A 25,729-nucleotide genomic window follows, 5' to 3' on the forward strand; every position below is an offset into this window, starting at 1 on the left:
TGGGGATGGGGACAGGGGTCTGGATGTGCTGGGGACAGAGATCTGGGGACAGAGACATGGATCTGGGGGTGCTGGGGACAGGGACAGGGATCTGGGGACAGGAACAGGGGTCTGGGGGTGCTAGGGACAGGGACAGAGAGGGATCTGCTGCTGCCAGCAGTGCGCACAGCTCGGCACAAGAGAAGCGCCTCCAAATATCCCCTGGGGCCCCTGGTTTGGACGCCAGTGGGTCCCCAGAGGGTGACACTCCGGTCCCCTGTCCTCCTCCTCCCCAGCTTTGCCCGTCGCCTCCACAAGACCGTGCGGAAGCTGCTGCCCGACTGCGAGATCCGCTTCATCCGCTCCGAGGACGGCAGCGGCAAAGGGGCGGCCATGGTGACGGCCGTGGCCTACAGGCTGGCTGCACAGCACCAGGCCCGGCAGAAGATCCTGGAGCCCCTCAAGCTGAGCCACGAGCAGCTGCTGGAGGTGAAGGAAAGGATGAGGATAGAGATGGAGAAAGGGCTGGGCAAGGAGACGCACGCGGAGGCGACGGTGAAAATGCTGCCCACCTACGTGTGCTCCACTCCCGATGGAACAGGTGAGGTGTGCTGTGTAAAACCCCCGTGTGTGAGCCCGTGCGTGTCCTGCATCCCTGGGAGGGGCTGGATCCTTCGCTGTGGCCGGTTCCTCTTGGTGGTGGGAGTGGCACAAACCTTCAGTTTGATACTGGGCAGAGCACTGAGCCTCCGGGACGTTCTGCACCTGACTTAACACAAAGCCTGGCTCTGCGTGGCCACAAGTCCTGCCACAGCATTCTCTCCACCCTCATCCTGTCTTGTGTTCCTGGTTCTTCCTGTGGCTTGGGCGAGTGCTTGAAACTTGTGCAGGTCCTGAGGGCCAGGAGCCAGACTTCAGTGATCCCTGTGGGTCCCTCCCAGCTCAGGTTTATGATTTGACATCTCATCATCACAGAGTGTGCAGCAAACCTCTCCATCCATCCTCTTCCTACCTGCAGCCCCTGTTCCTGCCCATCCCCAGCCACGTCTCCATTTCCATCCCTCTCCCTGGAGGAGGGCAGGTCCATGTCTGCTCCGTGCCCCACCCGGGCTGCCCCGTGCAGGGATCTCTCCTGATGATCCTCTCTTGGCTTGCAGAAAAGGGAGATTTCCTGGCCCTGGACCTGGGAGGAACCAACTTCCGCGTGCTGCTGGTGCGCGTCAGGAACGGGATGCGGCGCGGCGTGGAGATGCACAACAAGATCTACTCCATCCCCGTGGAGATCATGCAGGGCACGGGAGAGGAGGTCAGCAGGGCAGACAGGGAGGGGAAGGGGCCTCTTCCCTGGGCTGGCCGCAGCAGGGCTGACCACGGAGCTGGTTTTGCCTTTCCAGGGAGCAAAACCAGGAGTGGGGAGGGCTGGTGCTCTCCTTAGAGCAGCAGTTGTGCCCAAGGCTCTGGAGTCTGGGAAGCTGGAGTCTGGTTTTTAGGTTAGAAATGGTGTTATTCCCAGACATGAGTGAGCCTCCCCGAATCCCACACACTCCACAAGGGCTGATAAGCATCACCCCCATTTCCCAGATAGGGAAACCACAACACAAGCAGTGAGACACGTTTGGAAAGTGTTTTGCAAAGCGCTCCAGGCTGTGCCTGGAGACTGGGAGTATGCCCAGCAGACTGGGCTGGAGGGCTCTGGGCATCCCTTGCAGAGGGACTGGGTTCCTGTGTCACCTCCCTGCTGGCCCCCACCCCTCCAGGGGCCTGTGGGGGGAGATAATGCAGGGATTTGGCCACACAGTGGGTGGGGAAGAGGGTGAACTGAGCTTTTTGGGGTTGCTCACCTCCCACAGTGCAGCTGAGCCACGTCCTGCTCCATTTAAAGTCCTGGGAGCAGTTTGAACATTCCAGCAGGCCTGAGAGTGATCAGAACCCCCAGCAGTTTGGGCAGGCTGGGCTCTGGCTGTGGTGGTAACTCTTCCCTTTGGCTCTGCCCGTGCAGCTCTTTGACCACATTGTCCACTGCATCTCTGACTTCCTGGAGTACATGGGGATGAAGGGCGTGTCGCTCCCGCTGGGATTCACCTTCTCCTTCCCTTGCCAGCAGAACAACCTGGACGAGGTAAGCCCACCCCTCCTGCAGCACCCCTGGCTGCTGCCTGGCTGCTCAGGGGGACTCACTGGGGGGTTTTCCCACAACAGGGAATTCTCCTGAAGTGGACAAAAGGTTTCAAGGCGACAGGCTGCGAGGGAGAGGACGTGGTGGGGCTGCTGAAGGAGGCCATTCACAGGAGAGAGGTGAGCAGCCACGGGGCTGGGAGAAGCTGGGCTGTTCCCACATCCTGGCTCTCTTTAGCATCATTAATTGGCCTGTAAAACAAATTACTGGGCTGAGCTCAGCGTAATGAGTGTCGGAATTTTCACAGCCGCCCTTACTCATCACTTGAGGTTGGATTTTCAGACCCTGGAGCTACAGGCTGGCTCCTGGCCAGGGCTGGAGCAGACTTGTCTGGCCCTGAGCTCAGGAGACACTGGCTCGTTTCCTCGGCACAGACCACCCCGAGCTCCTGCCCAGGGGCTGCTCCTGGCAGGGCTGACCCAGCTGGAGGTGCCTGAGCTCTGAGCTCTACCTGCAGGCAGATGGGGCTGGGGGAAGTCCGTGGGTGCCTCTGTGTCTGTGGAGGTGGATGGTCATGGAGGACAAGGGAGAACAGTTTTAAACTAAAAGAGAGAGATTTAGGTTGGTGTTAGGAAGAAATTCCTCCCTGTGAGGGCATTGAGGCCCTGGCAGAGGGTGCCCAGAGCAGCTGTGGCTGCCCTGGATCCCTGGGAGTGTCCCAGGCCAGGTTGGACAGGGCTGGCAGCAGCCTGGGACAGTGGAAGATGTCCCTGCCATGGCAGGAGGGAGAATGGGATGAGCTTTAAGGACCTTTCCAGACCATTCCATGATTGTGTGACTCTGTGGCTGCCACACTCAGCAGACAGCCAGGTTCTTTCCCAGCCGGGGGAGCAGACTCAGCAGGAATTCCCTCCAGGAATAACTCCTGCAATCCATCCCTCTGCAGGAATTCGACCTGGACGTGGTGGCAGTGGTCAATGACACCGTTGGCACCATGATGACCTGTGGCTACGAGGATCCCTACTGTGAAGTTGGGCTGATTGTCGGTGAGAACTGAGCGTTCCTTGTGGAGCTCCTGCTCCGTGGTGCCACCCCTGCCCTGCCCCGGGGGCACACAGGTGTCCCAGGTGTCCCTCTGATCCTGCTCCTCTCCGCAGGCACGGGCAGCAATGCCTGCTACATGGAGGAGATGAGGAACGTGGAGCTGGTGGAAGGGGATGAGGGCAGGATGTGTGTCAACATGGAGTGGGGGGCCTTCGGGGACAGCGGCTGCCTGGATGATTTCCGGACGGAGTTCGACGTGGCCGTGGATGAGCTGTCCCTCAACCCTGGCAAGCAGAGGTGGGTGGTGGCTTTGGGGGGCTGGAAGGGACCCTGATGGGTCTGAGGGTGTAGGAGCAGTTCTGCCCCACCAGCCCCTTGGTGGATGCAGGGGATGATGAGCAGGACACCGACGTGTCCCTTGTCCCCTGCCCGTGGGTGGGGGCCGTGCTGCTGGGCTTGCTGAAGGGGTTGGACAGAGGGCACCTGGCAGCCCCAGCGTCCCTTCCTGTGCTGATGTCCAGCCTCGTCCTCTCCTGCCCAGGTATGAGAAGATGATCAGTGGGATGTACCTGGGGGAAATCGTCCGCAACATCCTGATGGACTTCACCAAGAAAGGGCTGCTCTTCCGGGGACGGATCTCGGAGAGGCTGAAGACCAGAGGGATCTTTGAGACCAAGTTCCTGTCCCAGATCGAGAGGTGAGCTCCAGCAGGGAGTGAGCACCGGCTGCCAGTCCGAGCAGGGATGGAATGTGGGGGACGTGCCCCCAGGGCTGGTGGGAGAAGTTCCACGCGCTTGGTGTGGAGCCAGGGTGGTGCCCCAGGGGTAAATCAGTGAGCCCACGCGGTTGTGCGCAGAGACAAGCAGGCTGGCTGGGGCTGGCAGCACAGAGGGCTCTTTATCCTCTGCCCTGGGCACAGAGCGGGTGGGGGACGCCCCGTGGGTCGCAGGGGTGTCACACTCCGCTGCCTGTGTCCTGGAACAGCCTCCCCGATGGGGATGGGACACCAGGCCACGTCCAGGTCTGAGAGCTGAGGCTGAGGGGGCTGTAGGGCCAGGCCAGGCACTGCCCCGAGCCCGCGGGCCCGGGCTGGGCAGGGTGAGACCAGCAAGGGGAGGCCGCAGTCCCTGACGCCGCCCCCGCCGTGTCCCCGCAGCGACTGCCTGGCCCTGCTGCAGGTGCGCTCCATCCTGCAGCACCTGGGGCTGGAGTCCACGTGCGACGACAGCATCATCGTGAAGGAGGTGTGCACGGTGGTGGCGCGGCGCGCGGCCCAGCTCTGCGGCGCCGGCATGGCCGCCGTGGTGGACAAGATCCGCGAGAACCGCGGCCTGGACTTCCTCAAGATCACCGTGGGCGTGGACGGCACGCTCTACAAGCTGCACCCTCAGTGAGTGCCTCTGGCCGTGCCCCTGGGGCGGGCGGGGGGCTCTGGGGAGGTTCAGGGGGGAACGGGGAGGGTCTGAGGTGCTCTGGGGGCTCGAGGGCTGCCGGGAGCTCACTGACCCCAACTTGAGGCCCAGCAGGAGTCAGCTGCTCCCTGAAGGACAGGGCTGCTCCAGTCCCTGAAGGACAGGGCTCCTCCAGTCCCTGAAGGACAGGGCTGCTCCAGTCCCTGAAGGACAGGGCTGCTCCAGTCCCTGAAGGACAGGGCTGCTCCAGTCCCTTAAGGACAGGGCTCCTCCAGTCCCTAAAGGACAGGGCTCCTCCAGTCCCACTGGGCCTGACCCCGACGTGGTGACCAGTTCAGCCAGGGCTCCAAGTCACGGAGATGAGGCAGCTCTAACCAGCAATGAGCTGGGTCATGGAGGTTCATGGCCACACAAACTGCCCGTGCCAGAGCTGGCCAGCTGGTGCTGCTGGGCACTGGAGCTCAGACAGGGACTAAGGCACTGGGCTGAGCTCAAATAGGGCTCAGGAGGTACTGAAAGGGCAAAGGGAGGCACTGAAGGCTCCCCCAGTGTGGGGCCAGTCAGGGCTGTTGAGGCTCATTAGTGGTCCCAGGGCTTGGTGGGCCTGGAGATGGGGCTGGGTTTAGTCCTGAGTGAAGGCACAGCACAGTTGTGTTGTAACCATGGGCTTGGGCTGAAGTGTGGACACCTGGGCTTTCTAATCTTCATCCCCAACCATCCATCCATCCATCCATCCATCCATCCATCCATCCATCCATCCATCCATCCATCCCTCCCTCCCTCCCTCCCTCCCTCCCCTCGGGGTCTGCACTGCTCTTCCAGGCTCTGTGAAGGCACATTAGGGGTTGGGACTGACACCTTCACCCGTGGCTGGTCAGTTCAGAACCTCTCCCTCTCCTTGCCCCGCAGCTTCTCCACGGTCTTGCAGGACACAGTGAAGGAGCTGTCCCCCAAGTGTGAAGTGACCTTCCTGCAGTCGGAGGACGGCAGCGGCAAGGGCGCCGCGCTCATCACGGCCGTGGCCTGCCGCATCCGCGAGGCCGGCCAGCGGTAGAGGGAAGCAGGTTTGCCCCAGAGCTTGGTTTCAGCAGAACAGGACGTTTCCTCACCCAACCCCTCCCTCCTCCCTCTGCACTCACTCACGCACCCCCTCCCCTCCAAGCAGACTCGTAGCTTTACTCGTTCTCCGGGGCACCACGGCGGGACCGGAGACACCGTGGGCTCTGTACCAAGTGTTGTCGTAGGAGTTTCCTTGCATGCCATAAAACCAGCTGTCGAGTAAAGCTCGCAGTGTCTTTTGGCTTCTCCCTGCATTTCCAGGTGGAGCTGGAGCTGTCCCACCTCTGCCACACCCCAGCTCTCCTCCCACCGCCGGCCCTCCCCTAGCAGCAGTAGGGATAACACTCGGATAATTCAGACACTGCATTGTCACTTTAACAGAACCTATTTATGTGTGTCGGAGCCGTAGCTGTCCGTGCTGTAGAAGCAAACCTCTAAGATTGGGCTAAAGACCTCCACTAGTCTTTTACCCTGATCAAGGCTGTATTATTTCCATGAAAGTCATGGTAACTCTTAAAGCACAGGGTGCAGAGTTCCACGGGCGTGGCCGCGCTGCACTGGAGGTACCGCGTCCCTCCCTTGGAGAGCAGCCCCAGAGGAGCTGCAGGGCCGGGCTGCAGGGCCCCTCAGCCAGCCCCAGCAGAGCACGTGCCTGGAAATAATGGGGGACTCAGGCTCTGATCCCATTTCCTGACCTCGCAGCCCACCCGAGTAGCGTTAGGAACGTGGCGTGTGTAGGGTCGTGTTCCCCCGGCACCACCAGCCCTTCCCCGGTGCACGTGTGGGCTCCGGGAGCCACGGGGCAGTGTCGCTGTCCCTGCCAAGCCCCAAACCCGTGGCCGTGTCTGCCCCTGGCGTGGACAGTCTGGTTTGCTTTGTGTCTGTGAAATAGTTCTGCGGCTGCAGCCTTTAGGTGGCACCTGATTTATACACTGTATATTTATGTTTTAAGAGATCTGATGTCTTTTTATGTACATAGTCTTGGGGGGGGGTTGTATCACTTAGTTTTAATGTCACCTTTTCATGTTGTCAAAGAAGGGTACAGAGTAATTATTTTCTTTTTTTTTTTCTTCTGTCGTGTAATTTTTTTTTTTTAATTTAAAGTTTTCTTGGGGTAGACTGGAGAAAGAGACCCAAATACCTGAGGACTGTTGAACAAGAGGTTTGGGCATTCTGACTTTATCACCAGGACAAAAGGGAAAGCAGAAAGCCAGGGCGTGCAGGAGCAGCGGGGCCCTGCGGTGATGCTGTTGGCTTCAGGCTGGGTTTAACCTTAGGAGAGGTTTTATTTTGTCCCCTGCCCTCCCCAGCTGTGCTCTGGAAGGTCACATCCACGGGGGGTGACATAACCCAGGGCCCCCTGTGCCCACAGCATCACCTGTGTGCCACGGCCCAGTGCAGGGATCCGTTTTTGCCAGCAGAAAACTCTGGATGAACTAAAAGCTGCAGGTCTCTGCCTCAGTGAGAGGAGGCAGACAGAGGGTGGGGGGGTTTTCTGTAAATATTTAGAAGAAGTTAATGAAATTTCACTGATGTACAAAAAAAAGATATAACTAATAAACCCCACAAACAGCCCTTCAGATTGGAGGATAGAGTTTTTGTCTATTTTTATGTATATTTTTATACTGCTTGGGGTAACCTCATTACCAAAAGTCTCTCTTCTGTGTTGGGGGTCAAGTTCAGTAGCACAATTTTAAAGGAAAATTACTCTTTTGGGCATTTTAAATGCTTATTTTTTTATAAGCCTCAAGACAATTATAACAAATAAAACCTGTGTATAGCAATGATGTAAGAAACCAAGTTTAGTGGAAGTTTTAGAAGCTGTCAAATAAATCTTTGAAGGATGATACAGAAATCCTCTAATCTGGTACCAAGCAGTTTTGTGTGATTTATTTTCCTCAGCAAACCAGCATTTTGCCTACTGAAAAATCAAAACAGAAATCTTTTTAGCTGCTGCACTGTGCAGAGTTGCATTAGTGGCTGTTTTTGCTCTTAGCCAGCTGTGCCCCTGCTGAAATCCATAGTGTTTTCATCTGTTAGTGAGTGAAATCTGATAGTTTTGGGGGCAGAACGGGAAGGATGGGGATCTGAGCAGCCCTGCTTTTGAGCAGGGTGAGAGGGAGCTGAGGTAGCTGGCCTGGAGCAGGGTCACCAGAGTCCCCTCAGTGCTGGGGTGAAGGAGGGGCTGAGCTCCACAGGGTGAGGAGCATCACCCTTGTGGGTGGTGGTGGTGGGTTTTTGGCCGGCCCTGGACAGAGGGACCCCCCCCCCCGGGCCTCCAAGGCTCCCCTGGTGCTGGCAAGCTCTTGCTCAGGCTCAGGATGGAGCAGGGTGTGCAGTGCTCCCGGGTCAGAGCGTGGCAGGACAGCTGTGGGTGCAGCCCACCCTCCCTGGGGCTGCAGGGCTTTGGGGAGCCCTGGAGGGGTCTGTGCTCCCCAGGGGGACCAGCCCTGCAGGTGTGGGATGGGAGCAGAACCTCACGCCAAAATGTCGCCATGGGATGTTCTGTGAATGTGTTTCAAATGAAGAAGGGAAGATTAAATCCTAATTACTGATATGAAGGGAAGATCAAATGATTATCTGTGGGGACAGACGGACAGACTGCTCAGCCTGATTTGTCTTCCCTGCAGCAAGAAGTGCTGCTTTGTGGGTTTAGGATGGTTTTGTTTTGTTGGTTGTTCCCATCTGGATGCATTTTCTTTGCTTTCCCGGGGTGCTGGAATGTTCTCTGGCCACGCAGGCAGCAGGGAGCAGAGTCTCTGCCCTTCCCTCCCGGGCAAATCTCCCCTCCTGGGTACTTTGGACAGGATTTTATTGGGCTTTTAAAACATATGTACATCTATATAAACACAATCAGCACATTACTGAGACTTGCAAGCAGAATTTGCCTCTCCCTTCCGGGAGCCCAAGGCTGGGAGGGAGAAGCTCAGTGGCCCGAGGGTATCAGTGGGGCACAGAGCTCTGGCCTGGCAGCAGCTCAGGTGCAGTTTGACCCGAGATAACTCGGTGCCTGCTCTCCTCCCTTATCAGGCAATCCAAACCCATCTGGCTGTCAGAGAGATAAGAGAGCGAAAGGTCCAAGTGCATGGGAGGGGAGAGGTGCAAAACGGTGCCAAATGCAGCGTGCAGGGGCTGTGAGGTGCAAGGCAACAACAAAATAACCTGGAATGGGGGCAGCCCTCGCCCCAGTCCCCTCCAGACAAGGAAAATGCCTGCTTTGGGCTTGCTCTGACACTAAAATGGGCACTGAAGGCAAAAAGAGCAATTCCTGTTCTCAAGGTAATTTGGAGAGAGGAAAATTCTTTCTCTTGTGACATCCCTGACCAGCCTGAAATCTTTCTGGCCTGAAGCAAAGAAAATGCATCTCGATGTGGGCCTGGCTCTGTGCAGGCAGGGGAGTCCTAAAGCCAAAGACTGTGTGGCTGCTGGCAGAAACGAGTGCTGTAGATTCACCTGATGTTGTTCTCTCGTGTTTACAATATTTATTTTTAGCAATTGACTGCAATGATATTATATATAGGCTTCCTTATTTTTGTACTTTTCATACCTGAGTGTGGTGTTGTACTGCTCAGCTCCCCTCGGCCACCACTGCTGCTCCTCGTCAGTGACAATAAACCAGAGAAAAACAACCACCAGCCACTGCTGGGCTCAGTGTCGTGTGTCTGGGCCCCTGAGCAGCCCCAGCCCACCCCAAACCCCTGATGCTGGCCCCTGGGAAGGGGCTGGCCCCTGGCACTGGCAGTGCCCACGGCCAGGAGGGCACAGGGACACCCAGGACACCCAGGGATCAAGGGAAGGGGTTGTTGCCCGGCAAATAAATACCAGGATGAGTTTCCTGCTCCACATCCCACATCCTGGTGACACTGGGGGGGTGCCAGCAGGGGGGAGCCCTGGGGTCCAGAGGGCAGAGCCCTGGCAGGGGTGCAAAGCCCTGCACAGCTCAGACTTTGATGTGCTGCAAAAACCGCCTGGGTGTCAGGTACCTGCTCCCTCTGCCACCAACCAGCTGCCCCATTGCTTTCCATGGAATCAATCTTAAGGAAAGGGTACTTCTAATTAAAACCAGAGTCAAGTTCTAAATACAGTTAATTCTAGAAATAAATTTGATGCTGTAGCAGCTGAAAATGCTTCTGCTGTCTGCTGCCACAGCTGTGACACAAGATCACAGTGAGGTGCTGAATGCACAGGGTGAATCCAGCACAAAAAGCTCTTCCCAGCAGGAAAGGACACACATGGGCAAATATTCCACTTGAAATCATTTACTGACACATTGCCATGTTTTTCTGTCTTGCTCGGCATATTTCTACCCTTGTTATAAAGTACAAATGGTTTTATATTTTTCTGACATTAAAAAAATAGGCTAACGAGGCAAAAATTCCCAGTTTGAATCAAAAAATCCTGCTGTAAGAATTGAAAATTGTAAGAGACAAACATAAAACCCAACAAAGACTGAACAGAGTGTACCATGACACGACTCCTCCATCACACCAAGTGGAGAGGAATCTCTTGTTCCCAGCTCTGCCTTTGGATCCTGTGACCTTGCTGAACTGATGTGAAGTTGGTGTTACACATACAACCCAAAAGGCACTCAAAAGTCACAAGTTCCTGAGCTAACAAGGGATGTATTCCCAAGGTAACAGCTAAAACAAGCCACAAAAAATGTTTAAAAACTGGTATTTGGTTTGTGTGAGTAGAGTCAGCACTCAGCAGAACTCCAGCTGAGAGCTGCTGCTGACAGGACTCAAGTAATGGTCAGGACATTGGAGTATTTGCTGTACATGGAAAAAATAATTAATTTATGAACATTCTTATTAGTAAATTAACCTGCTGAAAGACAGAGAATTATTGGCTGCAGTGGTAGAACAAGACCAAGAATGAAATGTGTGTGTGAGCTGCAAAAAATGCTTAAACTCATCAGGTGGGAAAGGCTGTGCAGTTAAATAACCAAAGTTGAGATGCCACATTTACAGAGATTATTTGGCCCTAATGGAAAAGGACCAAGAAAAAAAGCAAAATATGGATCTGGTATTTACAGATCAGTTATTTAAAAACCCAACATATAATACAACCAAAACCCACACTAACAAAACCCACACAACCTACAATGTGTGCTCAGAGTCCAACAGGTAATTTCCTAAGTTGTGATCCACACAAATTCCCTATTTCCAATTTGGCTCAGTTTTCACCCAGAAAAGCCCAAGTGTTAACAACACTTCTCAAACACGGAATGGCTTCTGCCTGACAATGCAGAACAGAAATAAAATTTTAAAAATTGAAAAAGGATGGCTGGTTTTGGCCTACCTAATGTCAGAGCTGCATAGGAGAGCACTAAGGCCAGGGCTGCTGCCACAGTGTAATGTCTGGAGCAGCAGCCAGGGTGGAGAGGGGCTGCCCAGGCCCCAGGGAGGTCTCAGGCTTCCAGATGCTCCAGCTGGGCCTCACTGTCTGCCCTCTTCTCCGGGGATGTGTACAGGAAGTTGCAGCAGATGTAGAGGGGGAAGGTCAGGAGTCTGCTGTCCAAATTCATCACGATCTGCTCCTGGAGCACACAGGACATTTGTGTGGTGAGGGGGACCAGAAAGCACAACACTGACACGGCACTCACTCTGCACATCTTAGTGGCTAAAATCAGAATATAAACATAAAGCAAAGACAGCTCCCCTTCACCTGAAGTTTATAACACTGACACATGCTCAGCCTCCCCAGAGCTCCCAGCAGCACAGGGAACAGCCACAGCAAATGCTGGAGCAAATTTCCCCTCCAACATGCTGGGGGAGAAAGGGACAGTTCTCAGATTTGGGAGATTTCATCAACCAGGCATTCCACAACAGAAAGCAAATTTCAGTTTGTGGGTAGGAATTTTTTGGTTCCACTCTAGGAACTGGTTTTGGGGAAGCAAAATTGAAACTTCAACCTCGTGAGGATGCAAAACAACTGAAACTTCAAAACTGAAACTTCACCCTCCAGTGAGGATGGCACTGACAAGGAAAGGTTTTCTGTGTTCTCACCACCTTTGTATCACTGCTGGCTGGGATTTGAGAAACTTGATTAACAAGTCCCACACATGCCTCACTAAATCCTGCTGTCAGCAATGGGTGGAAAAGGGCACTTGCTCTAAGAAAACTCCACTCCTCTCTGGGGCTTTCTTCAACTTATTTAATAGAGTAATAAATCCAACCCTTAAACAACATGCAGACATTCTTTTAACTCCTCAGTTTATGAGAGTCTTCACATTCTGAATTTGCCTCTAAATGAGCAGTCTGATGGCCAGATTATGCAGAGGGTGATGCCAGCAGTGCTGAAGAGCAGCTGAACATGACACTGGCAGCAGACAGCAGCACCACAGGCACTCATTTCACTAATATGGGAGCTAATTTCATATTATCAACACTCATGAAACCCACACTACCCTACTCTAGATCCACTTCACAAATTAGCCTAATTACCCACTACCTCTAACAGGAATGCCTGAGATTCCACATAAGCAACGACAACAGGAACAGCAACTCCCCCTCTCAGCATTTTTTTCACGCCTTGAAGTGCAGCCCTGGAGCCCACAGACACACCTGGTCCTTCTCCAGGGTGAGGATCTGATAGCCCGTGGTCCTGCTGCAGATCATCTTCCCGCTGCAGTCGAACGAGGCCAGGCGCAACCTGGGGGCACAGCCAGAGCACCTCAGCCCCTCCCGAGGGGGCAGTGAGGGGCTGCAGGAGCCAGCAGGGCCGGCGGCAGGGAGGGAGCGGGGCTGCACCTGAAGGCGATGCTGCGGCGCGGCTGCAGGCTGACGGAGCCGCTGCACGGCTGGTTCAGCGTGTTGCGCTTGAAGATGATGTAGCGGTTGGTGTAGGTCACCAGCAGGTCCAGGCCGAAGTTAAAGCCGGTCCAGCGCCAGCAGTACTGCAGGACAGAGGGCACAGGCACGGGGGGACACGCTCAGAGGGCACACAGCCCGAGGATGGGCTGTGGCACGCCGCAGCAGCGCCGCCCCAGCTCCCAGCTCCCAGCTCCCAGCCCTGGGCTGCACCGGGGGTCAGGGATCCCTGCCAGCACCTGGCTGCCACACACAGCTCGGTGGGGACAAGTGGGCACTGCAGGGGACTGCGTGACAGCAGCTGAGTGTCAGCTGCCTCCCAGACAGGCACAACACACGTCACAGCAGCGGGTATCAAATACCCCAGCCAGGAGCCCCAGCACTCCTCGGGGTCAGCAGCCTTGGGTTATGTGACTTCAGTGGGGAAAATTCATGTTCTCAGTTGGTTTCACAAGAGCTGTTACCTAAAGACACCGAGGGGCCCTGGCTCTGAATGTTACACATTTTATCTACAGAACTTCCTTCTCCAGCTAATAAGTGATCAGAGCTCTAATTAACTGCCTGAACTAACAGTTTTCCTGGTCTCGCAGCACAAGAGCACAATGAAACACCAGCTCCTTGCTCCTTGCAGAGACATGGCTCTCCCTCAGGGGAGAAAAAAAAATGTATCTTTCTCCATGACATCTTTTGATGCAGTTTGACAATGAGGACCCAGAAAATTTAGAAATGCCTGACTTGTCTCAGCCATGCCAGCCCTGCAGTTTGCCACGTGCCACACTTACATCACCATCCTTGGCCAGCTTGCGACCACACCTCATGCTGTTTCCTTCCAGTTCCTCCTTATTGATTTCTTGAGGCCTGAAAAAAACCCAAACCAGCATCTTTAAGGAGACTTCAACAGCCTTGTGTGATTACCTCAGTGTGGGGAAGATGAACAGACTGGAGTAAACTTGTCTGACCACACAATGATGCAATACCCTGAGCTGGAAGGGACTCACAACTGACTCTTCTTTGAGCAGAGACATGACTGGATGAGCTCCCAGAGCCTCTTCCATCCCAAACTGTCCCATAAACATCTACCTACACTACAAAACTGCAATATAAACCAGGCTGTGACACCTCAGTTAGGCAGAACTTCTACAAAAGAACTTTTCCAGATAAAATAATAGCTCTTGCAATGCAATACATTCTCCCAGCCTTGTAAAAACCCAAGTGTTTTTTAAACACAGCAGGCTGACTTCTTAGACACAACCAGAGACAAGTACTGGGGCACAGCTGCAGGGCTCTGCACAACAGCAGTGCTATGAAGCAGCAGCCACGAGACACTGGGAGAGGTTTCTCAAGGGGTTGGTTATGCAATTGACTAAAAAAAACCACTTCCCCTCAGTGCTCATAAGAAAACCCATTTCCCCTCAGTGCTCAAGAAGTGCCAGAGCCTCTCAGAGCTCCTGAGACCCAGAGCCCTTGGCTGTGTCATCCCACACCAAGATCAGCTCCTCTCACCCAACACTTCCCCTGTGTCCAGCACGTAGAACAGCCCTGCAGAGCCAGCACGAGTGAGATCAGCCCTGATTTTCCACAAGTGTGTCACTCACTTTGCTTCACACACCATGACAGCATTAACCCAACACCCACTGCCAGAAAGTTTCCAAGTTACACCAGGCTGAGGGCTGGCAGTGAACTTTATTAATCCCAGTGACATCAATCCCCAGGTTCAACTGCAAACCCACAAGACCCAGCAGTGCCCTCCAAGCCAGAAGAGATGCAGCCTCTGTTCTCCTCCTGCTGCTCCCACTCCACAGCAACTCACAGCTAAATCTTTTATAAACTCAGCCCAGGTCTCTTCTCTCGTGTCTGTAAAACCCAATCCTGAGAGGTGAAGTGTTCAAAGAACAGGTTATGCATATAACTCATCACACTTCAACAAATTCACCCAGGAACCTCCCGTGTGCTTTTCCACATCTTCCAGCTGAACTGGTTCTGTGGCTGACCTAAATGCAGTAATGGTGATAAAGGATTTATTTCTGTTTAATTAGTGACAAATTTCACAAACATTAGTCCATAATGCTCAGACTGACATTAACATTCCCCTCTCCATCCCTCGAGCAGCCTCAGACAATGCAGAACTTCAGCTTGAACCACTTCCACCAGCTGCCACACAGTGAACAGTGGAGCCATTCTGCTTCCTTCGTACACACTGCCAAAGAGACTGCTAAGAGCAGAAGTGATTCCAGTCCCAGACTTGAAAGATCTGTCTGGCTTCTGCCACGAAACACATGTTCAATTAAAAAAAAAAGTGATCCACTTTAACACAAGTAAACCCTGAGCAGCTACAGTTCAAAGCCACAAACTCCACTGCTAACACTAAAAAATTCTCCAATTCTGAAGAGTGAATAAGATGTTTAACCCTTTTAAATGCAAACTCAAAGCAGAAGGGAGACACTTTCTTCTCCTCTCTCTAAAGCCACATCACACATTTCCAGGCAGTGCCATTTCCATGCTGGCAGTGCTAGAAGAAGCAGGTGCAATTATGCCCTGCACCAGGTGGGATATGGAAATAGAGCCTTACTTCAGCTCAGAGGAGTCAGAGTCACGTCTTGCTCTGATTCCTAAGTCTGCCTCCTTACCCCTGAGGGAAAACATGTGTTTGATGCTGACACGGGCAGTAGGTGTGAGAGGAAGAGCAGCAGAGCTGGATAAACCATGCGCTTATAAAACCTGAATTCTTTTCCTGCAGCTACACGTTGGTCAAATGGCCAAAACATTTGCACTAACACAAAGGAACAGCTGCATGTGTGCCCTTCTGAGGCTGAGACCTTTGCTTTTCCCTGTCTTAAAAGAAATAATCAACCCATACTGTAAAACAGAAAACTAAACAAGCAAGAAAAATGTGGAAAAATACTCTGTCCATTCCAAGAGCCATTGAAATCCTCAGCTGTAGCTGAATTTCAAAATTGCTCTTTTCCAATATGGATGACCCCCATCATCCTCACTGCAGGTCTGTGGGAACTCCCTTTTCCAGAAGCATGTGTATGCAGTGGCGGACAACTCAAATGCTCCCACTGCACTGAACTACCAAAACACATCAAAATTAGCAAATGCTGCAGCTGGTGACTCACTTCCCTATGCAGCCTGCTTCCCCATGACCCTGCCTGCTCTCAGACACAGCCACAGCAGCATTGCAAAAGCCTTCCCCAGAGAGCAGCATCAGAAACGGCACAGCCACTCAAAATTCACCTGCAGGAACTGAATGTGGGAGCCACAATCCTGCACCTTACCTCCACCACTTCCTAAAGCACTACTGCCTAAGAGAACAACTTCCTAAAGATCTTGGCTATTGTTCAGACCAGAGTTTGGGGCTTTTTGAAGCTGCTGTTACAACCCAACACGTCCCTGCCCACAGTGTCACCTGCTGGGTGACAGCACAAAGGAGCAAGTCAGCCTGCTGGGTTTGGGGAGGTAACAGGCATTCTGCAGCTGCCTGACTTGGCATTTTTTCTTCTCAAAGCACTCTAGGAGCCAGCAGAGAAGACAAAGGCAGGATCTCCCCCAGCTACATTTTGCCATAGTTTTGGTGTTAAATCCAGGACCTGGCTCACTGCAGCACGGCCAAGAACAAGCAGGAGGAACGGTCTGATGGCCAAAGCATCCTTAAAATGGAAGGCTCAGAAACCACCCTTTCACAGCCTCAACACAGATTTCCAGGTGAAGTGCTAGTGAGAAGCATTAACCCACATGAAGGAAAATACAGAACTTGTGTCCCCCACCCAGCATTTCCCTCTGGTCCCATCAGATCAGATTTCCAGAGTTCTGCTGGTTGAGGGAGGGGAGACCAGCCAGCCCAGGGGAACCGAGAGCTCCACAGAGATCAACAGTTCAAAAGCACTGAAGTTTGCTTCCCCTCTCCTTTCAATGTAAACTCCAAAATAATTCATGCCAGAATTTCTGTGAGAGGAAGGTTTCTAATTTAAGAGAGAAATAAAGCCTGTAATATACCTACCCAATATCATTGTCTTGTTCTGCTCTGAGCATGGCAAACCACTGCTGTTTGTAAACAGAGGACAGCCATTCTAAAATTAAAAAAAAAAAAAAAAAGCTTGGTGTTGTCTTTGGAGCTGGGAATGGGGATGGTCATGTACATTCGAAATAGAGAAATAAAATTACATAGAAATAATAAAGTTACACTTATGAACTGGACAAGTGCATGCACCCCACCCCCTGATGCTTCCCGCCCCAAGCACAGGGGAAGGATAAACATCCCCAGCTAACAGGCTGCCACTCCAGACTGTGCTCAATCCCCCAACACCCACTGCTGCCACAAGTGATGCAACTCCACATGTTTTCTCAGCACACACAGCTCTGCTCAGCCGAGGAGCTTGTTAACAAGCTCTGGGGAGAAGGTGCTGTGCTCTCAATCCCCAGGGGAACGCCACGTAAGTTAAAGAAGAAGAAAACACAATCAAGGGATAAAAGAAAGCAGTGACTTAACACAAATATGGTAAAACAAACACAAGTTGTACCCTGCTAAGAATAAACATAAATCATGTCTTGCTTGGAGAACACACAAAGATTTTATTGGCTGTGTTAATTTAATGTTGCAACCAAGAGATAAAACAGAACAAAACTAAGTAGTTTGTCAGGCAGCTACACAAAAGGGATCCCAAAATCACGGGGTGAAAGAAGTTCTTAGTCAAGATAACAAATGGGGCAAGGGGCAAGGTCAGAAATGAGAAGCACTTCAGGTACAAAGCATCCCCTCAAATACTGAATGCTGGCAGCCACCAGCCTGCTCCAAAGTGCAGCCCAGGATTTAGCTCAACCTCCTCGTAAAGGAAGAGCAAAAGTTCTGATCTCAACACAGCTCGTGGCTGCACCCTGGCATGAACAGATTACAGGGGCAGGCAAGCACCGAACTGTAACAGCATTCCCAACACACAGATCCTCCTGCATGCAGCACGTGCCCTGTGCCCCCTTCCCTTACATCACAGGCCCTGTGTCCCCTTTCCCTGTCACCACATGCCCTGTGTTCCCTCTCCCTGCACCACAGTGCCACCCTGTGTCCCTTTTCCCTGTCGCCACAGTGCCACCCAGCTGTCCCTGTTCCCTCTCCCTGCACCACAGTGCCACCCAGCTGCCTGTGTCCCCTTTCCCTGCCCTGTGTCCCCTCTCCCTGCACCACAGTGCCACCGTGTGTCCCCTCTCCCTGCACCACAGTGCCACCCTGTGTCCCCTTTCCCTGTCACCGCAGTGCCACCCAGCTGCCCTGTGCTCCAGACCCCTCCCCAGCTCTGCCCCTCCTGGAACATTGCCCACCCCTCCCTGTCTCTCCTGGGCTGAAGGCACCGAAGGCAGGGGTGGAGGCCAGGCCCAGCTGTGCCCAGCACTGCCTCCTCACTCACCTGAGGGCAGCAGGGCATCCCTCTCCACGATCCTGGCTGAGGCCAGGTCACTGATGATGTACTGCAGCCTCAGGTGAGCGAACACGGGCACGAAGGCGCTGCCCTGCGCCGACTCCAGGAAGGCAACGTCGCCCCCAAACTCTGCAACACAGCACCCACACTATGGTTTGCCTCCCCAAATCCTCTCCAGACCCTGTTTGTACTGCAGATTTTACTTACTGGTTGGAGGAAGTTATTATGGGTGTTTAATGGCTTTAATTTTATTAGGGTTATTTAATGGCTTTTGGCATTAAAACGGAGAAATTCTTGGTGTTCAAACCCCGAGCCAAGGGCTGGCCAGCTCCTCCTACCTCTCCTGCGCTCAGCAAACCAGGCATCAGCTTCACTCAACACCTGCTTGAAAGACCCATTCCAAGAAGGCACGAGCTGAAGGAACATCCACTGGGCAAAACAAATAAATTCTAGTCAGCTGAAGTTAGAGGTAAGAAATCTGCATGCTAATAAGAGACATTTCCACAGTGCACTCGTTTCTATAAAAGTTCTGCTACTCCATTAAATACTTCCAGTCCAGCCCACAAAGGTTCCACTGCACTGAGCCCCAGGCAAGTACCTTTTTGAGAGCAGTGTACACATCCATCTCCACCTGCAGCACAAACAGGTTGGAGGAGCTGATCAGCTGCTTCATGAGGTTTATGCTGGAAAAATCAGTTTTAACAGGTCAGTGAGACACAAAGAGAAAAAGGAGAAGGGGAGGCAGGGAACAAGCAACCAGCAATGGCCAGAAAGTGATCTGCAGTGGGCTCCAGCCTTGGGCAGGGACTGTCCCTCATCCCTGCAAGGGAAGTGTAGCCCCAGTACCTGAGCTCCTTGAAGAGTCCAACACTCTGGTGAGTCATCAGATTGTTCAAGAGCCACTCAAGGCACCTGCAAGGAAAGCAAGGAGTTAGGACCTCTGCTTGTTCCTTCTCTGTGTCAACATTCCTGCAACAGCTGCTCCCTCAGTAAATGTGCAGGCAACACTAAACTGGGTGGGATTGTGGAAATGCTGGAGGGCAGAAGGGTTCTGCAGAGGGATCTGGACAGACTCAATCAATTCAGGTTAGACACTTGATTTTTTTCTTCCCTGTTTGGGTGGTCAGGCATTGGAATAGATTGGCCAGGAATGTGGTGGAATCACCAGCCCTGGAGGTGTGAATCTGGCTCTGGATTATGTGGTTTAGTGGTTTCAGTGATAGTGCTGGGTGGGTGGTTGGACTGGATGACCTTAGAGGTCTCTCCCAACTTTGATGTTCCAAGATTCTATTCTAAAAAATTACAGAAACAATTAACCTGGTCCTTGATACTGTGTGTAAATTCAGTGTTAACTGGCAATGTCCAAAGCAGCTTGGGGACAGTAATTCTTACTTTTTCTTCACGGAGTCCAGCCCATATGTCCCTGCAGAATTATAATAACCACACACAGTTTGGGCAGTGATGGTTTCCTTCATTGTTTCACCACATTGCTGGATTAAGCCATCCTGCAGGGAGGAAAAAACACACAGACATCCTGAGTGTTCTCTTCCCAACAGGCAATGTCTGTTCACACAGATTTTCATGCCTGAGCCATCCCCCAAGTCCCACGGTGACTGGTGCTACGCTGTTCAAACCATTTAAACCATCATTCCTCAGAAACACAAATGTTCCTTAAGAATATTTCCCATGAAAGAAAAGGGTACTGAATGCCTTCAGGGTAGAGCAAGCGAGCTCCAAAATCTATTTAATCTACTTGTAGATATCACTGACAAATCACTTAATCTCACACCTCAATCTTAGTCACAGCATTTTTCAATAAACCCACTGCTTTGTGTTTGGCTTTTTCCCCACTTAGCCTGAAAAGCTGATTCATTCCTCTGGGTGGAAAAGGCCACGTGGGCGAGGATCCCCTGAACTGCTGTGTTTCTTTCAGGTAAAGACAGAAGGAATGGCGTTTCTGACTCACCAGCTGCAGCATGCAGGCTGCTGCCAGCAGGGCCACCACGCGGCTGGGGTTGATCAGCACATCGTCTCTGTAGAGCGAGCCGAAGGCCACCTGCAGGGCTGCAGAGGGAACACGAGTCACAGAGAGGCGCTAAACACAACCTTAAACACAACCCTGAAGTCCTGCAACACAAGCAAAGCCCCTTCCCTGCACACCTTCTCTGTGTCTTAGTGCTGGCTTTTCATCTAGAGCAAGTGACCAGACACAGAACACAACATGGGGCAGTAACCAATCCATCCCGAGCTCCCAGGATTTAACAAACTCTTCAGCACCCCTGAGAGCTGAAAAACTGCACAAGGAGAAGCTGAACCTCATGAGCCTTCTCTGAACATCACCATCATCATAAGGTTTAACTTAACCTATCCCTCCAGACTTTTGTTAAAATAAAAGGCTCCCCCTTACCTTCTACATCAATATTTTGATCAGGAATCTCCAGCTCTATGACATTCATGCTGGATTCTTTCCAAGAGCCACTGAACATACTGGAAAAGTAGCCTGACTGTATGAAGGAAGAGAGAAAAAGAACTCAACTAAGAGATTTCATCCCACTTAAAACTGCCAAAAGCAGCACCAAACACAGTTAATATTTACCTTTATGCAGAACAAAATATATTAAGGGTGCTTTCACAAGCTAAAACATTCTGACAGACTTGGGGGGCTGACTGTAGCCGCTGTTTCTGACACTCAAAATGCCTACAGGAAAGTTTGGGCTACGTGTGTGTAACCAGAGTAAGGAAAGAGTTTGAAAAGGCCAGAAAAGCTACACAAGCTCTTTTTCCCACAAACCACATCACCAGTGGGGACAGAATTAGTCGAAAAACTAAGTCCTTAAGTTACTGGCAAACAACAAATCCTGCAGGCATTAGGGAATGCCAGTTAGGGGTGGGAAAAAAAAAAAGGCATGCAAGACATACAAATTACTGTACAAGGCTGCAGCCTCATACCAAGGACACAGACACACACACCATTTACAGCAATATACCTTTTATTATTAAGTGAAAAGCACATAAAACTAGAATTTGAGGTTTCCATCCAAAGGAAGGGAAAGATAATGCTCTACTAGGGTTCCTGATTTTCCTTCCCAGCAGCAGATGTGCCCATTATGAGATGCTATCAATGAAGTTTACCTGAGAGATCAAAAAAATAAAGTCTATTTGTACAACACCGCATTCCCTGACCTCTTCCCTCAGCATTTCAGCTCAGGGCAGCAAATAACACAAAACCCAATTTTGATTTCATTTGATCAGGTCAGTATTTCTGTACCCTTGGTGTATCCCTAACTCTGAAACCCACAACATGTTCCTATCCAACCCTCACTCATCTCTGTCCTCCTCACGAGGCTGCCTCAGCTTTGCCACAGAGATCACCTCCCCAGTTTCATAAGGATTTATTATTTTTGTAACAGGAGAAAGAAATGCCCCATTTCTCTGAGCTGCTGTGACCAGCACCTGACTGCCCTTCATGGAACCTGAGGCAGTGCCTGGGGAGAGCAGACACAGCCAGGCTGAGTCTGCCTGGGGGCACACAATGGCATTGAGAGTCATTGACATGGAGTTATCCCTAACCTCCAACACCACTTTACGTCCAGTAACACAACTGCAGTGCAGGAGCGTGCCCTGGAACAGAACCTGCCTGAGGAGAATGGTCAACTGCCCCCAAAGCTCACGTCCCAAAACCACTGCTCCTACAAGGGCTCTACAGACAAGGCCATGACTTTCAAACCCCTCCAAACAGCTGCACCCACAGAAGGGATTTCACACCCAATTTCAGTCACCAACCCATGCTAAGGTCACAGGAACAGCTTCACCAACTTGAGACACAGCAACCACAGAGCCACAGTGCAGGAAACAGCAGCAGCCTGCAGCCACAGCAGCGCTGTGCCCACCCTGCACCACCCCGGCTGCCTGTGCCCATGGCCCCTCAGTGCCAGCCCTGCTCCTGTCACACACCCCACGGCCCCTCAGTGCCAGCCCTGCTCCTGTCACACACCCCACGGCCCCTCAGTGCCAGCCCTGCTCCTGTCACACACCCCACGGCCCCTCAGTGTCACTGCTCCTGTCACACACCCCAGAGTCCCTCAGTGCCAGCCCTGCTCCTGTCACACACCCCACGGCCCCTCAGTGCCAGCCCTGCTCCTGTCACACACCCCACGGCCCCTCAGTGCCAGCCCTGCTCCTGTCACACACCCCACAGCCCCTCAGTGTCACTGCTCCTGTCACACACCCCACGGCCCCTCAGTGCCAGCCCTGCTCCTGTCACACACCCCACGGCCCCTCAGTGCCAGCCCTGCTCCTGTCACACACCCCACGGCCCCTCAGTGCCAGCCCTGCTCCTGTCACACACCCCACGGCCCCTCAGTGCCAGCCCTGCTCCTGTCACACACCCCACGGCCCCTCAGTGCCAGCCCTGCTCCTGGCACACACCCCACAGCCCCTCAGTGTCACTGCTTCTGCTCTGCCTCACACAAAGGACTCTCCTGCCTGCAGTTTAATCTTGTTAAAAGGTTCTCCCACTCCAAAATGAAAAGGCTTTTTCCTATAAGAAAGCAATGGAACACTCCCCTCGCTGGGACCACACAAGTAGTTGCTGAAGCTGCTCTGGAATTTGGTCATTGAAACAGCAACAGCCACAGAAAAACCCAGAATTGGCTCTTCCTGTCACTTGTTGCACCAGACAAACTGCAGCCACGTGTGGAGCACCTCCCAGTGCCACCGTGTCACAGCTCTCCTCTGGCTCCCACTGCAGCTGACACACAGGTGCCCTCCTGTCCAGGTACACCTGAGGGCTTCACACCAACCCCTGCCAGGGGCAGAACCCCTGAAAGGCACGGGCACAAGTGCATTTGGTGCTTGAGGGCACAGCCAGGGCTCCTCCCTGCTGCTGCCACAGCAGGAGTGACACAGCACAGGCAGCAAAGCCACCAGCACCTCTGAGCTCCCACAAGACAGACACAAAGGACTCCACCTCAACACGAGCCCAACAGGAAATGTTTGTGGAAACAGCATCCTTTTTGGGCCATGCACTAGGGTTTATTGCTTTTTTTAGTTCCTGAGAATATGTTCCTCCTGCAGCAGCAGGGATGCTGCGAGGAATCCTTTTGTGAAGGCTGGTAGCAATCACCTAACACCTGCAGAGACCCAGCAGCAGCGATTTCCCTGCAGGGACACGAGTCCAGGGGACAGTAAAACAGAGCTGGGGCACCACAAACCCCTTCTGGAATCCCTCCTTTGCCCTGCAAGAACATTCACATCACAGGAGTCTCTCAGCCACTTGTTCAGCAAACAAGAACATGTTCTCAGCACATCAAAGACAACTGTCAGGACTGTTTTCACAGACAATGCACCAAGATTAGGAGTAAAATAAATTAAACAACATAATTAAGCGGTATGAGAAGCAAAAATTTTTGAAATATGAACCTACGGCTCTGCTTCCCAACAGGAACTCCTGTTGCTAACAGGAGCTGGTTAACTGTTAACATCTACAAAAAGAGTTAAAGTCCTAAATATAAAGTGGAAAAAAACCAGAAAGATCACCAGTCATACTTCAGAGTTCTCAGACATCCTTTTATTAAAAACACAGTTCCTACTAGGAGTTAGAAAGGAGCCCCTTACCTGACACAAATAAATCTTGTGCAAGTTCCACTCCTCTCCCAGAGCACAAATTTTGATATCACTGTTCTCCCCATTCAAAAACAGTGTCTGATATATATACTTCGACGTGCTTTTCAATTTTTTCCTAGTAAAAACAAAACAACAGACCACGAACAGTGAGACACACCCCTTGAGACTCCCGTTACAACGGCATCAGTCGCTCCCAAGCGCTCGGGGGGTTGGTCCTGCCCAGCCCGGCGGAGCTGCCGTGTTCCCCGAGCCGGCACCGCTGCCCCGTGCCCACCGGGGCCTTCCCCCGACCGGGGCAGCCCCATGAGGCCTCACCCCGACACCTCTCCCCGCCAGCCCCTGCTCCTTCCCGCACGGCGAGGTGCGAGGGGAGGCCGGGCCGGGCCCTGCGGTTTCCCCTGGGAGCTGCGCCCCGGCCCGGCCCTGCATCCTCCGGCCCGGCCCCGCATCCCCCGGCCCGGCCCCGCATCCCCCGGCCCGGCCCCGCATCCCCCCGGCCCGGCCCGGCATCCCCCGGCCCCTCAGCCCGGCCCCGCATCCCCCGGCCCGACCCCGCATCTCCCCGGCCCGGCCCCGCATCCCCCGGCCCGGCCCCGCATCCCCCGGCCCGACCCCGCATCTCCCCGGCCCGGCCCCGCATCTCCCTGGCCCAGCCCCGCATCCCCCCGACCCCGCATCCCCCCGGCCCGGCTCCCCTCAGCCCGGCCCCGCAGCTCCCCCAGCGCCCGTCGCTCAGACCTGCGGCCCCGGAGGTGCTGCAGCCGCTCCTCCCGCTCGGCCTCGCCGTCGCTGTCGCTGTCGCCGGTTCCCTCGGCCCCGCCGCGCTTCCTCTTGCCGCCCTTGCCCGCGGCCGCCGCCTCGCCCCGCGGGAGCCCGGCCCTCCGCCGCAGCACGCGGCTGCCCAGCGAGCCCATGGCCGCTCCGCCGCCTCATGGGGCCGCAGCGGAGCGGGGCCGGAGCGGCAGCGGCGCCTCAGCCCCGGCCGGCGGCGGCCGCGGCCCCCGAGCCCCGCAGCTCCGCGGCCCCAGAGCTCGGCGGCCCCGCGGCCCCGCGCCTGCGCGGGCGGGCCCGGCCGGCAGCGGGTGAGGCGGGCGGGCGCTTTTCCTGCGCCGCGATCGGGGGGAGCGCGCCTGCCTCGGCAGGATTCTAGTTAATGGTCTAAACTGAATTCTGCGTTGCTTTTCTTAATCATAATTGTCTTAATCATCACCTATATATATGTGTGTGTGTGTTTTATATATATATGTATACATAACCTGTATATATCTATATATAGGTGATAATTAAGAAATATATATATATAAGAAATATTAGACATATATTAGGAAATATATATATCTCTTTTATATATTTATGTAGATATTATATTTATATGTTATATAATATTAAAATAGAATATATATTTAATTTATTATATATATTTATATAGTGTATATAGTGTATATCTATATATTTAAGAATAAAGAGATATATCTATATATATATAGTGTTTTATTCTCAAATTATTCTCAAATTCTCCTAGACAGCGTTTAGCAAAGCTCCCATAAGCTGCTTTTGTAGAAAGCTTGGGAAACTTACTGAAACTTACTAAAACTTACTGAAACTTACTAAAATTTACTGAAACTTACTAAAATTTACTGAAACTTACTAGAACATAAACAAACTCTGATGGAGTTCAATGGGCAAAACCTGGGAAAGAAACCTCTTGTTGTGGTTGGACATCTGGACTGGAGAATGTATGGAGGACAAGGACAATTTCCAGAAACCAGAAGATGAAGAAGAGACAAAGACTGAGTTTATGTGTTGGAAAGTCCTTGCCGGAGGAAAAGGATACAAAGGAGACAAAAAATGTGGATGAAGTAGCACGAGAAGCAGCTCGGGACAAAACAAGTCCTTGCCGTGTCCCCTCCCAGAACACACCATCTCAACGGGAAATACAGAAACAAATTCTTTATTCATTTTCCAACGCTGCCTCCTCTGCTGGCAAAACTCAGGGATGTGTCTCCGATGGCAGCCCAGAGAACGAGAAAGAAAATTATTTTATTGGGGGCTGCAGAGGCGTCTCGTCCTCCAGGCAGCCGCAGGGTGTTTCAGAGGAAGGTGAGGGATGGAACGGGGATGGAGTCCTCAGTGCTGGGGCTGTGCCAGTGCAGCCCCAGGCCGGTCCTTCAGAACAGGATTATTCACCAGTGCCGGACCATAAATCGCTCAGCCAAAGCAGGGTCCCGTTTTTGGAGTGCAAACACTGAACCGTGAGTAGGCTCTGGGGGA

The 25,729-nt window shown here is 52.8% G+C and overlaps 2 protein-coding genes across 2 annotated transcripts in view; one reads left to right on the forward strand and one right to left on the reverse strand.

Moving 5' to 3' along the window:
- Nucleotides 1-9,245, forward strand: part of LOC311163000 (hexokinase-2) — a 27,217-nt gene extending 17,972 nt beyond the window's left edge. The window contains exons 10-18 of the mRNA XM_084221665.1: nt 276-580; nt 1,137-1,285; nt 1,979-2,098; nt 2,179-2,274; nt 3,042-3,141; nt 3,253-3,436; nt 3,681-3,836; nt 4,296-4,529; nt 5,461-9,245. Coding sequence (XP_084077791.1) covers nt 276-580; nt 1,137-1,285; nt 1,979-2,098; nt 2,179-2,274; nt 3,042-3,141; nt 3,253-3,436; nt 3,681-3,836; nt 4,296-4,529; nt 5,461-5,605 — 1,489 coding nt within the window. The 3' untranslated portion in view covers nt 5,606-9,245. The remainder of the gene's footprint in view (nt 1-275; nt 581-1,136; nt 1,286-1,978; nt 2,099-2,178; nt 2,275-3,041; nt 3,142-3,252; nt 3,437-3,680; nt 3,837-4,295; nt 4,530-5,460) is intronic.
- GMCL1 (germ cell-less 1, spermatogenesis associated) lies at nt 9,068-24,493 on the reverse strand. The gene is made up of 14 exons (XM_084221666.1): nt 24,197-24,493; nt 23,450-23,573; nt 20,241-20,337; nt 19,800-19,897; nt 19,226-19,338; nt 18,680-18,745; nt 18,432-18,516; nt 18,172-18,262; nt 17,822-17,962; nt 16,423-16,492; nt 13,205-13,280; nt 12,363-12,508; nt 12,177-12,264; nt 9,068-11,149 (listed from the first exon to the last, which is right to left on the reverse strand). The coding sequence occupies exons 1-14, from the start codon at nt 24,370-24,372 to the stop codon at nt 11,021-11,023; spliced, it is 1,500 nt and encodes a 499-aa protein (XP_084077792.1). The 5' UTR covers nt 24,373-24,493; the 3' UTR covers nt 9,068-11,020.
- Nucleotides 24,494-25,729: the final 1,236 nt, after the last annotated feature.

Source organism: Fringilla coelebs (genome assembly GCF_963513975.1).
Source record: "Fringilla coelebs genome assembly, chromosome: 26".
Classification (NCBI taxonomy): Eukaryota; Metazoa; Chordata; class Aves; order Passeriformes; family Fringillidae; genus Fringilla; species Fringilla coelebs.